The 12,307-nt window shown below is 35.5% G+C and overlaps 1 protein-coding gene across 1 annotated transcript; it reads left to right on the top strand.

The window, feature by feature from the left end:
• The first annotated feature begins 3,544 nt into the window (after positions 1-3,544).
• LOC106381394 (dehydrin ERD14) lies at positions 3,545-4,537 on the top strand. Its single transcript, XM_013821296.3, has 2 exons — positions 3,545-3,871; positions 4,012-4,537. The coding sequence occupies exons 1-2, from the start codon at positions 3,602-3,604 to the stop codon at positions 4,324-4,326; spliced, it is 585 nt and encodes a 194-aa protein (XP_013676750.2). The 5' UTR covers positions 3,545-3,601; the 3' UTR covers positions 4,327-4,537.
• The last annotated feature ends 7,770 nt before the right edge of the window (positions 4,538-12,307 follow it).

Raw genomic sequence — 12,307 nt, 5'->3', positions numbered from 1 at the left:
CGGACCGATCCTAGTTTAAAGTATAATATATTTGATACATTGGAGATAGTCTAAATCACTATAGTGAATTTATTGATTTAAAAAACAATACTTGAAAAAATATATTCACCAAATGTATTTTTCAGTCTATTTAATGATTTAAAAAATAATATCAACTTAAAGAAAATATTCACCAAATGCACTGATCGATTCTCGTGTCCCACCCAATAAACCGAGCGGTAAATATAGTTGAATATTCACGATTTAGAAAATATAATAATTTAGCAAAAAAATTAATAAATTTAATGTAAAGATCATATGGTTTTTTTTTATCATGACGTATACAGTTTCATATTGATTCTGCAAACCAAATTGGTAATTCTACATCCATGTGAACGATGAGATATAGTTATTTTCTGACACTATATGCTAAATTATCCGTCGTTAAATTTTCCGTTCGAGGTATACGAATGATCTTTGAGTTGAAGAAACTTTCTTTCAAATTTTTGATGTCTTCGAAATAATTTTCAAACACTGGTCATCTTCTGGTTTCGAAACTATCTTCACCAATTGAAAACAATCCGTTGAAAACGTAAACTGAAACTCACGCAATTTCCTCATACACTCAGTTGCTTATATTAACGCCTTCACTTCCGAGTAAAGAGGTGAGAGAATTGCCCTAACGTTTCTTACCCCCATCAGTTTGTCAAAACCCTCGAGAGTGCTATACCAACATTGTCATGAATAGGGTTCTTTCTTTCCATGAACCATCTGTAAAGCATCATCGTCCTGGAATTGATGATAAAGTCTGAACCTCTACGTGTTGTGTTGCCCGATGTGTATAAACTTTAAAGATCGTATGGTTTTTATGTATTAACTTTCATAAATTTAAAAGCCTTATACTCCTTCTGTTTCATAATAAGTGTCATTCTAATATTTTTTTCTTGTTACACAAAAAGTATCACTTTACAATTTCGATGCAAATTATATTTACTTTCAGCTGAAAATTAATTACAAACTGCATTGATTTTATAAATAATTTTATTTATCTCAAATACTATTGATCAGAGAGATGTAATTAATAACAACTTACATATATTTCAGCAACTTTTTTAATATGTGTGAAAATATCATTGAGACACTTATTCAGAAACGGGGGAGTATTTGGTTACATCTAAAACCGACCGTAGTTACATTACAAATATTTTAAAGTGTTCACCAATTTCTCTTATGTAGATATTACAAGATAATAAGTACTCACTATGTATTTAAGGGTGGGCATTTTATCCAGTTAAATTTGATTTGATTCATTATTCGCCTCAATTCGATCCAAAAAATTCTGGATATCCGTAGGTATTTGAAACAAAGCAAATACTAAAATCAATATCCGTTAAAAAGAAGCAAATCACAAATATTAAAAAAATTTAGAGATGGATATCCGATCCGCTCCAACGTTTATACAAATTGATGTATATCTACATTTAAATATAAAGTTTTAAATGTATAATATTATATAATTATTATTTAAAATATAATTTATTAAATTTTGTTTTAAAATTTACTTATAAAAATATTAAATTAAAAATATATATATATATATATAACCTTTATACAAAACTACAACTTTTCTAAGAATATTTGTTTTATAAGAAAATTTATTAATTTTAAAAATTTATAAAACATATAGCTCATTAATTTTTTACTTTACATAAAAAGATATTTTTAAAAAATAAATGTGTATTATTTTTTCTAGATTTACTTGTATTGAACAAAGTGGTTGAAATTTCCGTAAATATCCGTGAATATTCAGAAATTTTAAAAAAATTCCAAATATCCGAAATACCGAATATCCATATTTTTTCGAAGCAAAGCAAATGAGAAAATTAGATATCAATGAAGTACGAAACAAATCACAAATACTGAAAAGTATGGTACTATTCGATCCATGCCGTGCCAAGGCCTATATGTATTAGTATTACCACGATGTCGGGTACAAGTTGTCGGTTCGCTATCACCGAGAACACAATTCATAGAATATGAAACAGAAAAAGACCACCAAACTGAAAAATACTTGTTTGGTTTGATGCATGTGTTGCTATGTCACGGTTCATGTTGCGTCTCGATTCAAATTTGAGACGAGAGACTACGAATGATAATAGTACACGATTCGCTGCTATGTAAAGAGACGATCGACGATGCTTCCCGGCACCATCTGTCCATTTTAATATTCTAATCATTTCCTATCTCAAACATGTCGAAGATGGCATCCCACACATTAACATATATATCTCATTATATCTAGCAGTTCAAGTTATCGTATTCTCGCTCATATGTATCCTCCTGTTTTTTTTAATCATCATCTTTTTTTTTTTGATAAACCTTATCGGCTGATCCGGTCGGCTCCGGGAGGAACGAACTTAGTGCTACAGAGTGGATTAGCCCGAAAGCGTACCACACTGACTGACCCGAGTTTGGAATACCTTCCGACTAATGCCAGGGGGTGGACCAATCATCTGTTATGGCCCACCATGTAAACCACTTGGGCCGAAGCCCAAGCCCAGACTGGCCAAGTAGTGATAATTTACTTCCCAGTGGGAATCGAACCCATGACTGATGTGGGTAAACACCAAGCCCCAAGAGATTACCACTAGGCTACCACCGCTTGGTTTTTTAATCATCATCTTTATGTTTAGCTTTAGAAAATTAGCTGAACATATCCGATTACGTTGAAATGTATTAATACAATTTCAAAGATCATGCCACTACCCCTAGACTATTAACTTCACGGGATAAGTATTAAGAACAAGGAACCACGATATTTTTGTTTTCATTGTAACGTTAATATATAGAGTGACGTTATTAAGCTTCTTCCAGCGTGGCACTAGTCAATAAGTCAATGGACCGACACCACCGACATTACGTCTTTTAGCCAATCAGAACACGCTTTTGGGTCCTACACTAGGACAAACTCCATGATTTATAGACACGTGTTGACTTCTAATTGCTTATTATCACTTTTCTCTCTGTCTCATTTTTATGTCGTCTTTCTATTTTTCTGAACGTTTGTCCACCGTCCAATTTTCACTAATAGTCGACACGTGTCTTCCCATCTATGGTGAGTTAAATAGTTAGTACTAACTCTCTTCTTTCTTTAACTATTTATGGGATTTACAATTGCATCCATATATATGTTATTTTATAAAGAAAACCCCAAACCACTAAGTTCTCGATTTTTTTTTTGATTTGGCAACTCTATCTAGTTACCAGTCTCATCCAATATTTTCTTGATCATTGCAAAATTATTTAAGATAGATTAGTCTCTGATCACGTAAGCAACTAGTTTATCATTAATTAATTCATTTAAGAGAATGTTAGTTACGTGGTGGAGAAGATAAGAAGCTATAAAAAGGAAAATAAATAAGTAGGGCCATTTTGTAATATATCTAAAATGTGTAAATATATTAATAAAATTTTAAAATAATCATAGAGCGTGAAATCCGCGTTGGATTGGACCCCTCCATAGTCCTCACAGTATAAAACGAACGTCCTCTCATTCATCTCAAAGTATACTTTGATCATTTTCATATTCTCATCAAACCTAGCAAACGTTTTCTTGATAACTATGGCGGAGGAAACCAAGAGCGTAGTTCATGAGCAGGAGGTACCAAAGGTAACGACCGAGGAATCATCAGCGGAGGTCACGGATCGAGGACTGTTTGATTTCTTGGGGAAGAAGAAGGAGGAAACAAAACCTGAGGAGACCATCGACTCTGAGTTTGAACATAAGGTTCATATCTCAGAGCCAGTGGTGCCTGAGGTTAAACACGAGAAAGAAGAGAAAAAGCATAGTCTCCTCGAGAAGCTTCACCGAAGCGACAGCTCTTTTAGCTCCGTAAGTTTATATATGATCATTAAAAAATATAGTGGAAGATTCGGACATAATCTATGTGTATAAGTGTATTGTGTTAGATCTTGTCTGTTGAATGATGGTAACTGTAACCTAGTCTAACTATATGGATACGTATTGGACAGTCAAGCGAGGAAGAAGGCGAAGATGGTGAGAAGAGGAAGAAGAAGAAGGACAAGAAGAAGACTGCTACGACTGCTGAAGGAGAGGTGAAAACAGAGGAGGAGAAGAAAGGGTTTATGGATAAGCTGAAGGAGAAGCTTCCAGGACATGGAAAGAAGCCTGAAGATGCTTCACCCGCCGCACCGGTTGTTGCTCCTCCGGTGGAGGAAGCGCATCCGGCGGAGAAGAAGGGGATTCTGGAGAAGATCAAGGAGAAGCTTCCAGGGTACCATCCCAAGACCGTAGATGAGGTGAAGAAGGAAAAGGAGACTGATTAAGAAGAAGAAAAAGATGATCATTAAGTATGAAATGATGATGATGTGTTTTTGTGATGATCGTCTTTTGCTTTTGTTATGCTTTAAAAGTTTGTTGGCTTTTATGTTTTTGATTTTACAGTTTCCTTCTCTCTCTCTTTGTTATGTTTTGTATATGCTTTCAAGGTGTTTAAATGGTTATGAATGTTTTCATTTTGAGAAAACAAAATTTTCATTTCTTTTTTTGCTGTGTCCCATTGTTTTAGCTAGAGAACATGAGAGTTTCATTAGCTGTTTAGGATAATGATCTAATTCCTCTGTTTGTATTCTTCAACTATTGTTTCTACCCGTCGGTACACGGGCCATGGCCCCAGCTTGACCAGCGAGTTTCTTGTAATGAATGATAATAATACTTAAAAGTTCATATTTTTGAAATTAAATGCGCCGGTATAGAAGCAACATTATTCGTTACTATCATGACTCCTAGTGATTGATTTCGCATTGTGGTCGACATGTGTAATTGCTCAAACCAATGAATTAAGACATTTTATAGATGAACTTAGATATAGTTTATTTAACATTTTACCCAAAAAAAAAAAACTTACATATAGTAATCTGCTCGCTTGTAATAAGAAGAAATGAGATCACATCAGTGGACCACATCCTTAGTTAATGTTCAATAGGAATATCATTTCCCTGTGTATAATTCTAGAGAGGAAAATAATCGCTGGTTAACCTCATGAGTAGTTGTGGTTCAAAACTTCAGATACATCTCAAGTTTCGTCAATTGGGTTTTGATAATGGGTCAAAACCCAATAGGCCTATTGATGGCAGAAACCCATAAACATTTATTAATGGCTATATTTTTTTCTTAGATTACCAAGGAAATTTTACTATATTTACAATTATATTATTTTGAAAGTTTATTAACATTTATAAATATCATTCATTTAAAATATGAATCCAAGTAGAAATTACTCTATTTCCAAGCCAAAATATAATTTTGTATATAAAATTGCACATGTATTTTGTTTAAAACTACTCCCTCTGTTTTATTTTAAATGACGATTAACAATTTTTCAGGAATTAAAACAATATCTAATCTAACCTTTTTTATATATTTAATTTACTCAAACCCATTATTACGACAGATCATAACACAAGAGTAAATGAAGTCGATTTTAGTTATTATCTGACTAGATTTTAGGAAACGACTAATATTTTAGAACAAAATCAAAATGCTAAAACGTTACTTATAAAAGAAATGGAGAGAGTATGATATAAGTTCATATAGGCATACCATTTTAAAAAAATTACATTCAAATCTTAAATATGTGTACTCATTCTTCCATATATTCACTGAGACCGAAATCCAAACAATGTTTTAGGAAGTAGGAACTATGAAACCCATTGTATTGTACGATTCCGTTTTAGGTTCCAACTTCCAACCACTGTACTACTATGGAATCGAATGTTGTCCAGACATGACATGGAACATCTAATCCACTTTCCTCCTTACACTACAAGAAAACACACCGAATTCCGACGGAGGTTCCGACGGACACCAATGTCGTCGGACATTTGTGACGGAATACTGACAAATTTCCGACCAAACCCAAAAAAATTAAGTCGTCGGAATTCCGTCGGCCGTTTCCGACGGAATTCCGACGAAACATGTTTCGTCAGAATTTTCCGACGACTTTTCGACGACATTCCGATAAAAAATGTAACCGTTGTAGTCGTCGGAAGTTCGTCGGTATATTCCGACGAATTTCCGACGACATTCCGATTAACAGCAAAGTCGTCGGAATTCTGTCGGTATTTTCCGACGGAATTCCGACGAACCATGTGACCGTTGCCGACAAATTTATATGACCGTTGTATAGCCGTTTGAGATTGGACAATACCGACGGAATTCCGACGGACTGCTTTACATCCGTCGGAATTTCGTCGGAAAGTCGTCGGAGGTCCGTAAGCAATTTCCTATAAATACAACCTCTCCTCATTCAACTCATTCACACTTCATTCTCTCTTCATTCTCTTTAGTCATAACAATTCCGTGAAAATCATGTCTTCAGAAGTTTATTATCGTTCGTGGATGGATAAACCTCATTTGGATCCGAACACCAATTTGCTTACGGAAGAATACGTTCAAGGGATTGGAGAATTCATGAGGCTTGTTCAACAGCAACCGGATGCAAAAAGTGGTATGTTAAGATGTCCCTGCTCTTCTTGCAATAATAATAAGGTTATAAAAGAATTTGATGTTTGGACTCATTTGTATATGAAAGGGTTTTCACGTAATTATAAAGTTTGGTACCTTCATGGGGAAACTGGTTATGAATATGGTAGTACTAGCGAACCTCAGCCTGTTAGTGAACCTCAGCCTGATATTAGGTTAGAAGAATCTAGAACGGATATAGATTATGGTGTAGGTACTGAGCAGATGGTACATGATCATTATAGAGGGGAAGAACCAAACCCCGAATCTAGGAGATTTTTTGACATGTTGGATGCAGGAAAACAACCTTTGTATCAAAATTGTAGAGATGGTCATTCAGTCTTATCATCTGCAACTAGATTAATGGGTATTAAGACAGACTATAATTTGGCTGAAGAATGTATGGATGCGATTACTGATTTTGTCAAAGGTATTCTACCTGAGGATAACCTTGCACCGGGTTCATACTACGAGGTTCAGAAACTTGTTGCAGGTCTTCAACTACCGTATGAAGTGATAGATGTATGTATTGACAACTGCATGATCTACTGGAGAGCGGATGAGACACGGAATGTATGCAAATTTTGTGGGAAACCTCGTTATCAGGAGACGAGGGGAAGAGTTCCGATCCCATTCAAAAGAATGTGGTATTTGCCTTTGACGGAAAGATTGAAGAGGTTGTATCAGTGTGAGCGCACAGCAAAAGCAATGAGATGGCATGCAGAGCATTCCACAAATGGTGAGATTAGACATCCTTCAGATGCAAAGGCTTGGAAACATTTCCAGTCAACATATCCAGAATTTGCGGAAGAGAGAAGAAATGTTTATCTTGGATTATCTACTGATGGTTTCAGCCCATTTGGAAAGCATGGAAGACAGTATTCTCTATGGCCAGTTATTGTGACACCGTACAACTTACGGCCGAGCTTGTGCATGCGACGAGAGTTTTTGTTTCTCTCAATTCTCGTCCCCGGGCCAGATCATCCTAAAAGATCACTAGATGTGTTTCTTCAACCACTAATATATGAGTTGCAACAACTATGGGCGCATGGTTTTGAGACATACGATGTTTCGCGCAAAGAAAACTTTCAGATGCGGGCAGTACTTATGTGGACAATAAGTGACTTTCCAGCATATGGTATGTTATCTGGATGGACAACACATGGGAAGCTATCATGTCCATATTGTCAAGATGACACAGATGCTTTCCAACTAAAGAACGGAAGGAAAACGTGTTGGTTTGACTGTCACAGACGATTTCTACCACCTGATCATCCATACCGCAGGAGTAAGACTTCGTTTACGAAGAACAAGCAGGTGTTTGATGGTCCACCTGAGGAAGTTAGTGGGAAAGATTTGTTGAAGCAGTTTAGGTATTTTGATGCAGAAAGGACGCCAGATGTAGGTGGACATGAAAACATTCGAGTCAATGCGGTTGGAGAGCTACATAACTGGCACAAAAAGAGTATTTTCTGGGATCTGCCATATTGGGAGAGTCATCTATTGCGGCATAATTTAGATGTCATGCATATTGAGAAGAACTTCTTCGATAATCTGATGAACACAGTCCTTAACATCCAAGGTAAAACGAAGGATAATTTGAAGTCAAGGTTGGATTTAGTCGATATTTGTGATCGTTCTGAACTTCACGTTGATGAGAACGGTACGGCCCCTTTTCCCATTTATCGGCTAGATGGTGCTAGAAAAGAAGAGTTCTTTGATTGGATTACAGATAAAGTGAAATTTCCTGACGGATATGCATCAAATTTGGGGAACTGCGTTGATAGAAGCGAAGGAAAGTTTACTGGCTTGAAGAGTCATGATTGTCATGTAATTATGCAGCGCCTCCTTCCGTTTGCTTTTTCAGCATTATTGCCACGTAATGTTCATGAAGCAATTGCAGGTATATTATATTTTTACAATTAAATTTATTTTTATATTTAACAATTATGCTTATAAAAACTTAATACTTACGAAAATTATGTCTTTTATCTATGTAGGGATTAGTGTTTTCTTCCGCGACTTATGCAGCAGAGTAGTGACTGAAGAGGGTATTAATAATTTGAAGACAAACGCACCAGTCAGCATGTGCAACCTTGAGAAGATATTTCCTCCATCATTCTTTGATGTAATGGAACATCTTGCTATTCATCTCGCAAGAGAATTGGAACTTGGTGGTCCTGTGCAGTACAGATGGATGTATATTTTTGAGCGTTATATGCATCATCTGAAGAAGATGGTCAAAAATCAAAGCAGGGTGGAAGGATCTATAGTGGCACAGGTGATCAATGAAGAAACTGCAATCTTTGCTGAAAATTATTTTCCACCAGAAGTGCATACAAAACACCGAAGACCTGCTCGGCATGATGATAGAGGGGAGAGAGCAACATATCATGTTACTGTCCCAAGCATGTTCAAGGAAATAGGACGACTTAGTGGAAAATTCACGAAGCGGAGACTTACGGACACTGAGCACGCTCATTTGCAAACATATTTGCTCACCAACTGTGAAGATGTTCTACAATATGAGAGGTAAAAATATTTATTCATTTATTGTTAGATTAATATTCAATAAATTTATTTCATATTGATAATATTTTTGTATATAGTGTATATATGGCGGAGTTGCGTATGACTCACAGGCATGCAACAGAAGATGAGCTTCGACAACTTAGAGATAACGGATTTGCTGCGTGGCTTCGTAGTTATGTGAGTCATATATCATATTACCCTATGCAAATGATTAGTTTAAATTTAATATATATAAACTAATTAACTTTTCAATCATATATGTTTTTAATTTATAGGTGAATGATGGTTTGGCCAGAGGTCTTGTGTTCGATGATTGGATACGCGAATTTGTGCAGGGACCAAACTATGTGGTCAAATCATATCCTAAATTTTGTACGCGAGGATATGCATTCACAAGGAAAGGTCATTCTAAGACAACATATGATGCTGGTGTTTCATCTTCTTCTGGTGACGATGTCTACTACGGCAACATAAAAGAAATATTGGAAATCCAATTTCCTGGAATGGTTGGATTGCGTTGTGTAGTATTCTATTGTGATTGGTATGACACCACCCCAGATAGAGGAGTGAAGATTGATGCGTTTGGTGTTACATCAGTTCATTCGCGGCGGAAACTTCAATATTATGATCCCTTCATTCTTGGTTCGCAAGCTGATCAGGTATGTCAATCTATTCATAATTTTTTTACCAATATAATTAATTAATGTTATATATTTTACTAATACTTGTATAATTGATATGTATAGGTGTGCTACATCAGTTATCCTCGGGTGACGTATAGAGACGATCCATGGGTTACTGTAACGCAAATCAACCCAAGAGGACGAGTGGATGGAACTTCTGATGATGATGAACCATTGCAACCAGAGTCTACCAGCAACGCCCAGGCAGTTGAAGATTTGAAAATGTTCAACTCGTTGAGAATTTGACTGTGTTTGGACATGATGTTGTCGTACATTCAGAGCCGGAAGCCGAGGTTGGGGAGTTTGATGAAGATTCAGAAGATTCTGATTAGTTTTTTTTTTTTTTATTGGTCCGTCGGAAATCTCTCGCAATATACCGATGACATAGCGACGACAATGGGTTTCATTGAAAATTGGAAGGGTCGTCGGTATTTCGTCGGAAAATACCGACGACATGTGTTTCTATAAAGTTTCAATCAAAAAAATCTATAAAATTTAGATGCCAAAACTATGAAAATAACACATAATAAGTGTTTAGTATAGTATTAGATCGCAACCGTTCAAATATAACAACTCATTAAAATATTTATGTATGCATATCATTGTTTTCATAACATCTCATCTTAACATTATATACTTATACAATCATATTTATATAAGCTTATACTACAAAAAATGTTATTGTGTAAAATCGTGTTATAAAACATTTTTATTGTTAAATCTTTATGCAAATACTATATATATTATCAAAGATTTGGATTTTGCATTTAGAAACTTGAAATCAACACCCTAAACACTAAGTCGTCGGAATTCCGTCGGAATTTCAATTTGCCCGGGAGAACCAAACCGCTTGAAAATTTTCGCGAATTGGCATTTGGTATATTTTAATTATACCGACGGAATACCGACGAACCCGTGTCTGTCGGAATCGTCTGATATAATAACCCTCCTCCTTCTTCTTTCTTCGTTATCTCCGCATCTCTCTCTTTAAATTCCTCTCTCCACCGGCGATTCACCGGCGATTCCTCTCTCTACACCGGCGATTCCTCCCTCTACACCGGCGATTCCTCCCCCAAACCCTAAATCATGTAAGATTCATCCCAAACCTTCTTTAATCTCAATTCTTTAGGGTTTTGGATGTTAGATCTCGGATTTTAGGTTGTTTGATTGATAGTTTAGGATATATAAGTTAGGATTGTTGTTTGGATTGTTGTTTTAGTTTTTTTTGGAACATTTTTTGATTTTTAAAAACGTTTTTTGATTTTTAAAAACGTTTTTTGATTTTTTAAAACGTTTTTTTTTATTTTTAAAAACTTTTTCCAGGTTCCAGTAATGAAATATATATAATAAAACGTTTTTAAATATTTTTAAAAATATTTAACAACATTTTTCTATATTTATAAATTTTTTATAATTTTGTATACATATATATATATGTAAATCATGTATAAGTTTCCACTAATAAACTATGTATAATAAAACGTTTTTTTAAAAAAATATAAATATTTAACAACATTTTTCTTCATTTATAAATTTTTAACAACATTTTTCTATATTTATAATTTTTTATAATTTTGTATACATATATATATATATATATAAAAAGTTTAATAGTTTTTTTTAAAACGTTTATAAAACCTTTTGTAAATATATAAATGAAAACATTAAAAATAGAAATGATTTGAAAATATGTTTGATGTATTAATTTTTTTTTTTAGGGCCGAGGATGAAGCCCGCCCCGCAGCCCGTCTTCGACGTAGTTTGGTGAGCAGTTCCCGTGCATCGGGATCGTCTCATGACTCGGTTCCCGCATATATTCCCGCTCCAGCTCCCTCTGCCCCTCACGCTGCCCCTCACGCTGCTGCTCAACAGGATCTGGGGGTCATGCCGGTTCATCTATTGGTTCAACAACCAGGTCGAGAGCATCTCCCGTTTCTCCAACCCAACCCACGACGAGGCCATAGCACTTGGTTAATATTTTTTTTATTTGTACCGTTATATTTTTTCCTTTAATTAACTTGCTAACTTGTATTTTTTTTAAAGGTTCACCAAGTCGAAAAATGGCATTACCCGGAGCATCAACCAGATGATGTACTCCATGCTCCGTTTTGGATATCCAAAGTGGAGTGTGATCCCTTCCGACGAACGAGAGTTGTGGTTTCGTCAGTTTGCGGTATAGTAACTCTTCATTTTTTTAAAGTTTTTACATTTTTTTAAATATATTTACTTATTAAATTGTGTTTGTTTTGTAGCAAGAGTTCAACTGGCACTCCGATCTTACGGAAATAGTCCGTAAGAAATTCAACGAAAAGGCCATGGACTCTTACACAAAGCAGATAAACGCGTGGAAGACAGTTTGGCAGAAGAACAAGAAGCCACGGTTCATCAACGGGACGGTGTGGGAGCAGTTGATAGCTTATTGGGAGAAGGAAGAAACTGCAGAGACGTCTTCTAGGAACTCCAGGAACCGGAAGAGCGATCGTGGCGGGAAAGGTATGTATGTGCACAACCTCGGCGCTTGCTCTATGTCTACTAAGGAGGATGAACTTGTAAGTTTTTTATTATTATT

The sequence above is a fragment of the Brassica napus genome, chromosome C2, assembly GCF_020379485.1.
Source record: "Brassica napus cultivar Da-Ae chromosome C2, Da-Ae, whole genome shotgun sequence".
Classification (NCBI taxonomy): Eukaryota; Viridiplantae; Streptophyta; class Magnoliopsida; order Brassicales; family Brassicaceae; genus Brassica; species Brassica napus.
Note: the sequence above shows the minus strand (reverse complement) of the source record. Positions and strands in the feature narration are given on the sequence as shown.

Coding starts and splice junctions, on each gene's coding strand:
- LOC106381394 (XM_013821296.3), top strand. CDS start 3,602: ATGGCGGAGGAAACCAAGAGCGTAGTTCATGAGCAGGAGGTACCAAAG. Junction 3,872..4,011: donor GCGACAGCTCTTTTAGCTCC/GTAAGTTTATAT, acceptor CGTATTGGACAG/TCAAGCGAGGAAGAAGGCGA.